Raw genomic sequence first — 13419 nt, 5'->3', positions numbered from 1 at the left:
AACATTTGTTGAGGGTTTTAAGGCAGATTGTTCTAAATCCAGTGCTCAACAACCTGCGGTAAATCACCTCAAAAAAGAAAAACGCTGTAGTTTGGCTAGGAAAAATTTTCTACTAAAGTTTAAAACAGTAAGATCTTCGATCACCAATACCTATCTAGCCTCTTTCGAAAGTGTTGTTCTCAAAAAAGTTGAGAACCATTTAGTTTGAGCTAAGAGGTTTTTGAATGATTTATGTACCTGACAGAAAACAATTGAGGCTGAGAGCATCCTGAGAAAAAATAAATTGAAAGAGATAAAGTATATGTGGTAATTAATTAAGACCCGATTGCGATAGATTTTCCAGGCCATTTTCCATTTTCTCTCTTGGTATTGAGATTTTACTTTTCAACCCTTTCAAATCTTAAGGTCAATAATTCAAATCGCCCTTTTTACAAGAAAGATGTTTTTGTCCTTTTCCCCAAAAATAAGTGACCGTTTGACATACTGTTACTGGGGCGTGGCCTGAACGAATAGAGGACATCAGGCTCAGGACTTAAAGGTTTATTCAAATCCACTGTGTAGAAAGCACATAATACGTCTTATCCTCCCACATCCCAATCCTGTGAATCCTGACATTCTTGATGCATTATCCACCTACACCTATTGTGTAGCATTGGAGGCGGTGAAATGGAGATGATTGAAGATATTTATAGAGATACCCTTATTGGAGAGATAGGTGGAAAGTATAATTATGTACCTACATAAATACTAGAATATATTGAAGATAGCTGACGAAATATTTTATTATTTACCCAAAAGTTGACGTCATTGTAGCTTTCTACTTCCCTTAATTGATGTCAGATCAGTTTTATTTGTATTTCAAGTTTTACATCATACGAATCACAAAGTATTACCATGTTTCCTGCAAGTAAAGTATAGGGTGACCCAGAGTTACCAGACGGTTTTTAAAATGATGCTACACGTTCAATTTTCAAGATAAAATTTTATTTATTTTAAATGAAAAATAACAAAATGAGGTTTACTTTTTGGGGCATTTTTTTGTGATGGTGATCAGGAGTGGAAGACAACGCTAGCCGAAAAATCGCCCTAATTTTGAAAACACTCAATCTGGTTCAAAATTCGATATACTGTATCTTGCATTTTTTGGGCTACAGCACGAATTTCTCGATAAAAAGCACCCGTTAACTCATCTAGAGTCCTTGTCTAATAAATATACACCTTGTTTTTAACATATTTCCATAAAAAAGTCGCACGAGCTAAGATCGGATGAGGAGGGTGGAAAATCAAAATGGGTGCGAAACTTCATCTGAGCACTACTTTTAAGAAATGCATCCACAGCGAAAGCTCAAAGTTGCGGGGTCCACGACTCGTAACAAAACCTTATTTTGTTCTGAACTCAGTGATGTTCATTTCAACAAGCTACGACAAGGTACAAGAAAGTTATAGGCAAATCAAAACCGTCAGGTAACTCTGGGTCACCCTGTATTGCCATTTTTCTGAATATTGGACCTAGAATAGTAGGGAAGGAGAAAAGGGGAGAAAAAAAGGAGAAAAATAAAAAGATAAATAAGAAGGAGTAGGAGGAGGAGGAGGAGGAAAAAGGGGAAGAAGATTGAGAACAAGAAAAAGTAAAGGATGAGTTTAATCGAATCTAGAAAGACAATACAACATGTTCTTGTACAGCAGGGAGGGAATTGAATTAGATAGTTTGTATGTCAAACATCAGGTACAAAACAAATAAAGGTCAAAGTTTTTTTCGAAAATTGAATTGTCCAAGTTCAAATTACTGTTTTACTTTTAAGGATTTTCGGTGTGAGTAAAATGAGATTTTCCAAACATATATTGTGCTCGGAAAAATGTTCCACTTCTACTCGAAATTATTTATGTCAAACCAAATATTATACAAATAAATGGGTATTTTGTAGACATTAAAAACAATACGTCGTACGTCAAATCCATTGTTGACTTTCATAAACCTTTTCTCTCTCACACCATTTTTTAGTATTTATTTAAAAGCTTTTTTTTTTTTTGAACCGCCCTACCTTGGTGTTGGTTAATATTATTAAAGGACACACTGATTGACAGGCATTTTAAAAGGATTTTAAGAAGATTTTCTAATAGACAGCAAAACTTTATGAAAAGTCAAACTTGGGCGGTAGAAAAATAATTTCATTATTTTGACTGACGTCAAGAAACTAATCCTGCTCTAAAGAAAACTTTAATCAAACTGCCAATGCCACCTAGCAAGAAGCTCTCAGACTTGGAAAGGCAAAAGATTAATAATAATAAAACTGTCATACCTACCATAAGACAAGAAGGTAAATAGGTAATTAATAGAATTATTTGTCATAATAATACAATAAAATTTTTATGGGTAGACGAAAATTTTGAAAATTTGGCAGATAGCTATGTTCAATACATTTGCTCGAATTGGACCCAGAAAAACCCCCACAAGGGCACTTTTTTGCTTCACAGGGGAATATTGTGGTGTTATAGAAATTCTCCATCCATTACTTTCTTGATTTCCGTTTACAACTTACACACAGCAGCCCAAATAAGGACAGACTTAATAGTATAGAGCGTCATAAAGTTGTCATAAGAGCCTTGACTGCCTTAAGGCGTCAGGATATTAGACATGAAAATGTCTTATGTCATAAAGCAGGATCACAAGAATCTGCTGCTTGGTTTCAACATCGGAGGAATTCCCAGCATCAACACTCTGCAAGGAGTGTACAATTTCCAGGTACCTAACCTTGTACTCGCTGAAATTCTCAACGATATGAAACATGCATACTGTTCTGAATCTTGCAATTTATGAAGGTGAACTAAAGAAACATGAATATTGTAATATTATTATTGGTTAGGTTTATAGGCCACAACAGGGAGCATAGACCATGGACCCTCGCCTCGCTGAGATCATCACATCGCAGAAAAAAATGCTCAGCTCAATTTCTTGATTTTCTGCGAGGGTTGGTACGGTACTAGGCGAGGGTTGATGGTCGGTTCTCCGTTATAAACGCCTACTTATGTTTGTGTTGATCTGTCATTTCAGGACAAACCCTGGGTATTTGCTCATCTTCTACAGCTGCAACGAAAGCTAGGCAAGGAGAATTTCCCGTTGATCGACATCACGTATTATCCTAACTTCAAAGAAATGGTAAGTTAGGTACTAGGTACTTTAAAGTCATCTTATTAAGGTTTTGAAACATTTCACTTTGGGGTAGGAGGGTTGGTTTTATTGAGCTGAGTCCTCCATCAAGATGATTTTGTCTAATTTGCTAATAAGTTCAGACGGTTGGTTGGATGGTTAGTTGGTTGGTTGGTTGGTTGGTTGGTTGGTTGGTTGTCGGGGACATCCGACAAACAAAAAAAAAAAAAAAAAAAAAAAAATCTAGGTAGGTTTAAACTAACCTACATAATACATACAGGCATAAGTCAATATGTTTTGTAATATCAAACTAATTTATGAATAATCAATATGACTTTCGTTGCTAATATTGCGTCCAGTGATTGAATAATTGTCTTTCTGTCCCTTAGATCATCAGTACTTGGCTTAGTAACTCTCTGATCAACAAACACTCGTCTCTCTAAGTCTTAGTTCAGCAACACTTCGTGTGGCAACTATTAGATCAGCAACTTTTGGCTCACCAGCACTTGGATCAGTAATTCTCTTGGCCCAAGTAACCCCCTTGACTCAGGTCGAATCACCACAGGAGGTGTCCACCCCCCCTGTCGCACCATTCTCAAGCACCGCAGTTCCGCCAAAGTATCCGGTAGTTTTCAAGATAGGACATGCTCATAGTGGATTCGGCAAAGTGAGAGTAGAATCTAACCAAGATTTCCAGGTAAGTAATGTCAACTATCTTCCTTATTGTTTGGACACTCTTTTGTTTGTAGAATATGATTTTGAGTACTGCGGTGTCCTGGTGTATGGAGGAAGAATAAAATCCCTCATGAACTATTGCTTTCTGTAAACTCCAAACTCTGTTGGCGCCCTTTGATAGCTTTTTAGTGACAAAAAGAGGTAGCACACATAAATAACAGTCTGATAACCTACCAGATCAGGCATGAGACATTTTTGTCATTTCGCTGGAATACATATACCTAAAAACTCTACGTCGAATACCACTTGAAAGGATACGCTGAAACCCTTGTAGGTACACATGCCTCATTTCTCAATCAAAATAATATTTCTACTTATTCTCCTCTTCTCTATTTTCACAGGATATGGCTGGAGTTGTCGCTGTCGCCAATACCTACTGCACCACAGAGCCTTACATAGATAGCAAATTCGATGTCCATGTTCAGAAGATCGGTTCAAACTACAAAGCTTTCCAGTAAGTATGATAGTAAAATTGTTTCCATCTTACACACATACAATATACATACAAAGTAAGTCTAATTAAAAATTGGACTACAAATTAGGACTACAAATTTAAGACAGACGGACGATCAATGAATTTATTATTGATTGAGGCCCAAGCTTCCAAAGTCTGTTCGAAAAGGGCTTGATTTCAATTATTGATCGAGCTAGATATTTCATTGGTTTAGGTGCATAATTTTTATAAAAACACGTAGTCCCTCGCATTCTCGATCTCGGATGAAAGTCCGGGTCTAAAAAAACGGTTGAAGCCGCCCTGCATTGCGTTTCTGGTGATCCTCGCTCGCGTCAGTACTTGGTTCAGAAAAGATACCATAGCATTTTTTATGCCCTACTTACGTACAGATGTAAAGAATTTCACCACTCATAAGAAAAATTATCACTTTTCATGACTGTTTCCCAGGAGAAAGTCAATCTCGGGCAACTGGAAAACCAACACAGGCTCAGCCATGTTAGAGCAGATTCCCATGACAGATCACTACAAGCTTTGGATTGACGAAGTGGCCGAGCTGTTCGGAGGGCTGGACATTTGCGCTCTGGAGATTATCGTGGGCAAAGACGGCAAGGAGCACATTATTGAGGTGAACGACAGCGCGTTGTCCCTCATGGGAGAGACACAGGAGGAAGATCGGAGGTTCATTGTGGATTTGGTCATACAGAAAATGCAGGTGAGTGTGCTAGTGCCTCCAGATATAGAAAGTACTATAGAAGTCAGAAAAGTAGAAAAGACGTAAGCACATATATTATATATGTAGAATAGAAAGCACAATACATATTACGTAGGTAAAATAGAAAAGTCAGATATAGAAAGTAGGTACTATAGAAGTCAGAAAAGTAGAAAGTATATAGGTACTACCTACAAAGTCCTACATAAAATGGGTACCTGTGTACCCCTCGAGGGAGACTTTTTGGTCCCTTTACTTTCCAGTACGGGAATGCAAGGTGAGTTCGAGGGATTTAGGATTAAATAGAATGGATAAGAAACAGAAGAATATAAAGGAATAGAAGAGAAAAGGAGAGAATGGAAAAGAAATAAAAGAGAATGAAATTGAAGAGAAGAAAAAATCTGGTGTGAACATCACACAAATTTCCTCATCCTATTGAATATCCGGAAATGAAGAGGAAGACTTCAGATAGGGAGGAGTGGAGAGCTATCAACCAATCACAAGATTGAAGATGATGATGATGATATTGAATGATGCTTATTTTGGGTGTTCTTGTTCTTATAGCCAAACTTTTACAATATCTCTAACCGTTTAGTCGGTCGAAATCCTGAAAAAACCGCCGAAAAACGGTCGAAATCCTTGTCACATTTGACAGGTACATACCAAATGACGGCAAGGAGCACATTATTGAGGTGAACGACAGCGCGTTGTCCCTCATGGGAGAGACACAGGAGGAAGATCGGAGGTTCATTGTGGACTTGGTCATACAGAAAATGCAGGTGAGTGTGCTAGTGCCTTATGTAGGGGCTGACAACCCTATAGGGTGGGTTAAGCTTAGGCTTGCCAAACGTCCCGAATTGGCCGGGACAGTCCCGAATTTCAGGGGGTGTCCCGGCGTCCCGTCCAGTTTTTCATTTTGGGGCGTTTTGTCCCGAATTTCCGTTTTTGTCCCAGAAAAAATTCGGGACGCGTTTTTTAACTTTAAAATTAGGTACCTCTATAAAGCAGAATTTGTTCTTAACTTGTTTAAATTTGTCATGCTATCATCAGTTTGCTCTTCCACTTTGCTAAACCTTTAGAAACGAGAAAATGTTGTATTAAACCGCCTTAAACGAAAAAAATGAGCTGGTCCCTTGGATTCTCGTTATCACCTATCGTACCTATGTACATATCGTACCTATGTGATTTCGCGATTTTGTTCGCGGATTTGGCGATTATGTTCGCGGATTTCGCGATTATGTTCGCGGATTTTGCGATTATGTTCGCGGATTTGGCAATTATGTTCGCGGATTCGCGTCCCGAATCGACATTTTGGATATTTGGCAAGCCTAGTTAAGCTTCTACGAATGCCAGTGCCTCTGATAAGGTAGAAATAGGTATAATGTGGTGTCCAAGTCTCTAAAGATTTTATTATTTTAAATGATGATGCTGCTTCGATCGACCAAGGCATTTAGCCATTTGGTTAACTTGTTAACTAATTCACTAGTAGGTACATGTGTACCGGAGAGACTGTAGAGAAGCTTGAAGAGCTGAGTAGGTATAGGTACCTTATTATTTAAGATTTTATTTTTTGTTCCAAAATGGAAGTACCTACGAGTAGGAGTAGAAATCAGGGTTTCCATTTCCACTAAGCACTAAGACCGTGTTTTACGAAGTCGGAGTTGGCTTCAATTCTGGATTGAACTGTGGGTAATAGCTCAATCGTGGATTGATCTCAGTTCTGATTTGGTAAACCCTGCTCTAAGACTTGATGTGGTGCTTGCTCTTCCTTCCCTCCGTCAACCTCGCAAACTCAATCCAAACTCCACAAGGACAGTACTCTCACTACCATTGCAAAATTCGCTCGACAACACTGTAGGTACAAAGGTACATACATATATCTACAATTCTACATACTGTCAGGAAATCCCATTCCATACCCAACACACGCACGAGATTGGGTACCTATATAGGTACTCCAAACATAAACATTGGCTTTAGCTTAGAAACACAGACCAGTCATTTGGTCATCAAAATAGCTAATTGTATTCCGGCATTGTTAAGCCTAGTACCCACCAGAAACAGTTGCGCAGTTGTTGCGAAATAAATGTTTCGAATGTTGAGCAACTTTAAGGATAAAACCTACATAGGTATTGCCTACTTACTAAAAGCCAAGAAAAAATGATTCAGGAACTACCGTCCAGCCATTCCAGCCACAGGTTTCAGTACCATTTGATGAAACCTATTTGGATGGTAGAAACCATTTTAATATGAAAAGATTAGGAACAAAGTTAATATTTTTAGGTTTTAGGCATTTCTTTTGAAAAACATGCCCACTTGTATTTTCTTTGAAAATATCAATAAATAACTTGTTCATGTTGAAAGAATTTACTACCGTCCAGCCATTCCAGCCACAGGTTTCAGTACCATTTGATGAAACCTATTTGGATGGTAGAAACCATTTTAATATGAAAAGATGAGGAACAAAGTTAATATTTTTAGGTTTTAGGTATTTCTTTTGAAAAACATGCCCACTTGTATTTTCTTTGAAAATATCAATAAATAAACTGGTTCATGTTGAAAAAATTTGACCCGATTACATTATTTTCCTTCCTATAGGATAAGGAAAGTTAAAAAAAGGCTGATGAGTAAATAGGAAAAGCAAAGTAAAAAGTTGCTCCATTGTTGCGAAACAATGTTTCTGATGAAAATGTTGCTGGTGAGTACTAGGCTTTGACCGTATGGCACAGATAAACAATCGGGCGCTAATTATTATGCAGTCTGCAGTTTACGGTGCTTGGACCATAGTTTTCCAGCGATTTTTATGTTCAGTTTCCGACGTGCAGGGTCATTTTGGGATCGCAGTTCTGTGATGGAGATGATTATCATTGCGTACAGAATGTTGTTTTCATCGAGTAATTGTCAGACTAGATAAATCATGATTAGATGTTTTCAGTCTATCTACACAGTGATAGGTATACAAGTTGACCAATAGCTAATTAAATAGGTATGACTAGAAACTGTCACCCTGATGTTTGTATGGATGATATAGATGAGACCATTGCTTTTGTTTATCCTGACAATCTGACATAGATATCGGCTTACAAACAATCACATAAAATAGATATATCTAGAACTTTCTAATGATATCTTGGACTCTGGTCTTTTAGAACGAAGAATCGGTGCTTACCATTTCAGCATGGGTGGATTGAAGCGGTGTCAGCACTAATAGACCATAACTGGCGGAGAATCGGACATAATAATTCCAAATCTCTCAAGCTTTTCTCGCTTGCTAACGACAGCTGGATACGGAACAGAGCTACGAGTATTCCCAACGAAAATACCATTTCAGAGCCAAATATGACTAACCCTCATGTAGCTTTAGAAAAAATCCTATTAAAATCTCACAATGCTCTTGGAATATACACACATGTTTGTATTTTTTTATTCGAAAGAAAAATATTTGTGGAAGTGTAAATAAACATAAAAAACAGGGCTTCAAAGATACATATCTATACAATAGACAAAATGAGTATTCGACGCTCTTTTTTGGACATTAAAAAAGAAAAACTTTACAATATTTACAATACAATGTATTCTACATCATTGGTTATATGAACTGCTGATACCTACAATGCAAAACAATGTGTGATTTCTGTTCGATTTTTTTTTATTGAATTTTTACAAACTTTGGTAGGTATGTTTTTTATATGTGTTTAACCCCCTACCTACCTAAAGTACTTGCTTAGCTCCATACACAACAAGACCAATCCGAGGCTCAGGTGTAGGGGCAAACAGCCCCCAAAGGATGGGTTAAGCTTCTACGAACCTACCTAAAGTACACGTAGGTACGTGGAACACCTGTAACAGTCTATCGCAGTTCTGTGATGGAGATGATTATCATTGCGTACAGAATGTTGTTTTCATCGAGTAATTGTCAGACTAGATAAATCATGATTAGATGTTTTCAGTCTATCTACACAGTGATAGGTATACAAGTTGACCAATAGCTAATTAAATAGGTATGACTAGAAACTGTCACCCTGATGTTTGTATGGATGATATAGATGAGACCATTGCTTTTGTTTATCCTGACAATCTGACATAGATATCGGCTTACAAACAATCACATAAAATAGTAACAGTCTTTGTAAACATATACCTACCTAGATAATATAAATTTATATATCTCCCTATTCATTAAGGGTTGCATCATAGGGCTCAGGGGACCCTAAAACGGATATTTCCACCGATTTCCCTATTTTGAAAATACGGACCGATTGCAATACTTTCACATTACATGGTAATAGCTTTGCTATACTCATTGCAATAAAAAGTAAAAATGATGTATAAGTTTTTCCAATTTGGAGGTTCCTAAAAACTACCAGCCAAGACGAGAGTCAAAATCTCATTTAGTAGTACATACCTACTACTTATACGTACCTCTAGGTATGCTATGCAGGTGCCTACTTATATATGATTCGACCCTTATTCTTCAAATTATATTGTATGAGTATACCTAGGTATTAAGTACCCGTGTAAGTTGGTAATTTTAACATTTCTACTCAAAGCTACTTACATAAATGAAAATCACTTGCCTAAAAATACACGAATACCTGTTTATAAACTATACCTTTAACCTCTAAGTAATATTTTGATTGTGATTCATTTAGTACATTAATCGAGCATTTCCCATACCCCCATCGCAGTTCTGTGATGGAGATGATTATCATTGCGTACAGAATGTTGTTTTCATCGAGTAATTGTCAGACTAGATAAATCATGATTAGCTGTTTTCAGTCTATCTATACAGTGATATACAAGTTGACCAATAGGTACTATACAAGCTAATTAAATAGGTATGACTAGAGACTGTCACCCTGATGTATGTATGGATGATAAAGATGAGACCATTGCTTTTGTTTAACCTGACAATCTGACATAGACATCGGCTTACAAACAATCACATAAAATGGATATATCTAGAACTTTCTAATGATATCTTGGACTCTGGTCTTTTAGAACGAAGAATCGGTGCTTACCATTTCAGCATGGGTGGATTGAAGCGGTGTCAGCACTAATAGACCATAACTGGCGGAGAATCGGACATAATAATTCCGAATCTATCAAGCTTTTCTCGCTTGCTAACGACAGCTGGATACGGAACAGAGCTACGAGTATTCCCAACGAAAATACCATCAAACCATGACCACCACGCTCATTGGGTGAAACGAAAAGAATTAATTTGGACTTTTCCGTTTTTAATTTTTCAGACCCTGTGTCGCCCTCTAACGACGGACGCCCGTATCCCTGCCACTAATCCGTTTACAACGAGCACAAGTTCCGTTCTGGACTCCAGGGATCCTGATGAGGGATCCATCACCAGCTCCAACGAACCTAGGAGGGATTCACAAGGTAACTTTAAGGACCTTGATGGAGATTTTTTTTTTCTTTTCCTATTGGGCGCTTTAACCCTTATTGGGTCGTTCGCGCCGTAGTCCACGTTATATTATATGCGGTGGAATAGTTCTACTTTGAATTTTGACGTTTAATTTCTTTCATATTGTGTCTAAAGGTGGCATTCCTATCATGACGATCAAAGGGGAGGCTTGCTTTGGTAAGAATACAAAGATACAAAGCATGGGAATAGGAAGCGGTCGTGTGCCGGTCGCTATGATCGGAATGCCATCTTTAGGAGATTACAGGAATCACCTACCTATGTATTTTTAATTTCTGTAGGTCCACTCCAGGGATCCTGATGAGGGATCCATCACCAGCTCTAACGAACCTAGGAGGGATTCACAAGGTAACTTTAAGGACCTTGATGGAGAATTTTGACGTTTAATTTCTTTCATATTGTGTCTAAAGGTGGCATTCCTATCATGACGATCAAAGGGGAGGCTTGCTTCGGTAAGAATACAAAGATACAAAGCATGGGAATAGGAAGCGGTCGTGCGACCGGTCGCTATGATCGGAATGCCATCTTTAGGAGATTACAGGAATCATCTACCTATGTATTTTTAATCTCTGTAGGTCCATATATTTTTTTTTTTGATTTCTGACATCCTCCTAGGCTGCTAGGCTCCTAGGTATAATGCGTACTAGCGTTTTGAAAGGTAACCACTACGTAATGTCGTGATTATGATTCCTAAAGAATTATCGACCATTTCGTAAAATTATGTTACAAAAATTTTGCACTTTTCCCGTCAAAAGTCTAAAGATTCTATCGTAATAGATGACTTGATAACTTTGTGAGAATCCAATGTAAAAAAAGATGAAAATCTCATCCCAAAAGAAAATTTAGCTTAAAAAGGGATGCTAATAACGTCTTGTTTTGTTTTCCATCAGCATCTCAGAGCAGCACAATGAGCAGCATGAGTCAGCCGTCTGCCGCTCAGCAGAGAGCCAACTTCGGCCGCCAGAGTTCGCAGCAAAGCGTCACTTCTACTGCCGGACAGATAGGGGAAGATTCGGAAGACACGATGAAAAACCTAAGGAAAACCTTCGCTGGAATTTTCGGCGACATGTAACACCAAAACAACGTTTTACTTCTTTTTTGTTTTTGATTATGGGTGGTATAAATTATTATTGTATGATTTTCTCGTTACCTTGTATATGTTCTGTGTATGTAAGGCGGGATGCACATTCAGAGACGCGTTTCACGAAACCCGCGTTTCACTACTCTCTGTAATTTTATCTAATGAGCGCTAAGGAAAACCTTCGCTGGAATTTTCGGCGACATGTAACACCAAAACAACGTTTTACTTCTTTTTTGTTTTTGATTATGGGTGGTATTATTGTATGATTTTCTCGTTACCTTGTATATGTTCTGTGTATGTAAGGTGGGATGCACATTCAGAGAAACGCGTTTCACGAAACCCAGTGTGCACTACTCTCTGTAGGTAATTTTATCTACGAATTTTTGGGGTTTCGAGAAAACGTTTCTCCAGTGTGTATTCCGCCTAAAGGTGATTTTTTTTTTGTCACCTTATGAGCGAATTTCTGTGGAAATGTAGAATATACCTACCCAGAATTTATTAATTCATGAACACTTGAATAGCAATTTTCTTAAATTTAAAAAGGAAGAATTACTGTCAATATCTTTTTTACTTGCTTTCTTGAAATTTGGGATTTTTTTTTAATTATAATTTTATAGCCATACCTCCTTCTGGATTCCGAGTTTACTCTTCCAAACTACCTATGTAGTTAATTTGTTTGATTAAATTTCCATTGATCCCGAACTTTTTTTTTAATTTTCCTAATGCATACAGGTAGCTAGCTAATTTCTAATTGCCCCTTCGTGTCTGCGGAGTACACAGGAATCTAAAATCCAACAAGATACGTTAATAATAGAAATTATTATTAGTAATAAGTACCTAATAATACTCACTCGTTTTGTGTTTTGTAACCAAGAGTTTAACTCTTTAAATAGGTTCTTCTTTTGGATTAAGCTGAAACAAGCAAAGCTTACACTAGGTTCTGTTTTTGTTAAGAACACAAGGTTTACTAGGTTTTATCTTTTTATTAAACCTTGGCCTATTATTAAACCTTTTTATTAAACCTTGGCCGTCCACCCTTTATTATTACGATAGTAGTATCCTTCCTTTATTATTACTATCGTAATAAAAAAGCCTTCCTTTATTATTACTATCGTAATAATAAAGGAAGGACGGGCTAAAAAGGCTAAAAACCTTAGCAATTATACAGTGAGGGTAAACCCATCTAAATTCCCGCCCGGGGCGAACTTTATCCTAAGCCGATGAAGTTCTTTCTCAAAAGGGCTGCCTCTCACCTATCATGTCCTCCTTCTCTCTTCGATTTCGGGACAGTAAGGCCTCCGTTGTTACATTATTATTAAATATGTTTATATTAGACATCCTAGGTTATAAAGTTATGAAATAGGTAACTACAAAACTTATTACCTTTATATGATTCAATGGATACACGTTCCGGTTTTGATCTTATCCGACTCGAGTTTCGTCCATCCCCGTGGACTTTTTCAAGGAAACTGATGATGATGGCGGTGTTATTGTTGGTGGCGGTGGCGGTGGCGGCCAAACACATAATCGAAGAGGGGCATGATAATTTTTTTCTCTACATTTTACTCTCTTGTTATGCAACAATGAATCTATTTGGATCTTTGTTTTGCCCTCCCCTTATTGTTACTTTTTTTTCTTGTTATTCAGTGTTGGGAATAAAATTTTCATCTAGTAAGATGTAACTTCTAAAGGGTAAAGTACATGTAACTAAGTTGTGATTAGATCTCTCATTAACTTTCCAAAACATTGAGCTAGCAAGGGTATAGTTGTGAATAAGAATACAATATCTTCGTACATGAGTATTATTGTTTCACCATTTTCGAGACAATGTATTTATATGTACATAGAAGTTTTA

The 13419-nt window shown here is 37.4% G+C and overlaps 1 protein-coding gene across 1 annotated transcript; it reads left to right on the top strand.

Moving 5' to 3' along the window:
* Nucleotides 1–2641: 2641 nt before the first annotated feature.
* Nucleotides 2642–11613, top strand: LOC103513662 (synapsin). Its single transcript, XM_017445905.2, has 7 exons — nucleotides 2642–2743; nucleotides 3053–3161; nucleotides 3757–3845; nucleotides 4225–4337; nucleotides 4785–5049; nucleotides 10299–10440; nucleotides 11374–11613. The coding sequence occupies exons 1-7, from the start codon at nucleotides 2642–2644 to the stop codon at nucleotides 11553–11555; spliced, it is 1002 nt and encodes a 333-aa protein (XP_017301394.1). The 3' UTR covers nucleotides 11556–11613.
* Nucleotides 11614–13419: the final 1806 nt, after the last annotated feature.

This window comes from Diaphorina citri, unplaced genomic scaffold (genome assembly GCF_000475195.1).
Source record: "Diaphorina citri unplaced genomic scaffold, Diaci psyllid genome assembly version 1.1 scaffold1004, whole genome shotgun sequence".
In the NCBI taxonomy this organism is placed as follows: domain Eukaryota; kingdom Metazoa; phylum Arthropoda; class Insecta; order Hemiptera; family Psyllidae; genus Diaphorina; species Diaphorina citri.
Note: the sequence above shows the minus strand (reverse complement) of the source record. Positions and strands in the feature narration are given on the sequence as shown.

Bases quoted from the DNA above. Each gene is read 5' to 3' on its own strand.
- LOC103513662 (XM_017445905.2), top strand. From the start codon at position 2,642: ATGTCTTATGTCATAAAGCAGGATCACAAGAATCTGCTGCTTGGTTTC. The intron at 4,338-4,784 runs GTAAGTATGATA...ACTGTTTCCCAG, and splicing joins TCAAACTACAAAGCTTTCCA to GAGAAAGTCAATCTCGGGCA. The intron at 5,050-10,298 runs GTGAGTGTGCTA...TTAATTTTTCAG, and splicing joins TGGTCATACAGAAAATGCAG to ACCCTGTGTCGCCCTCTAAC.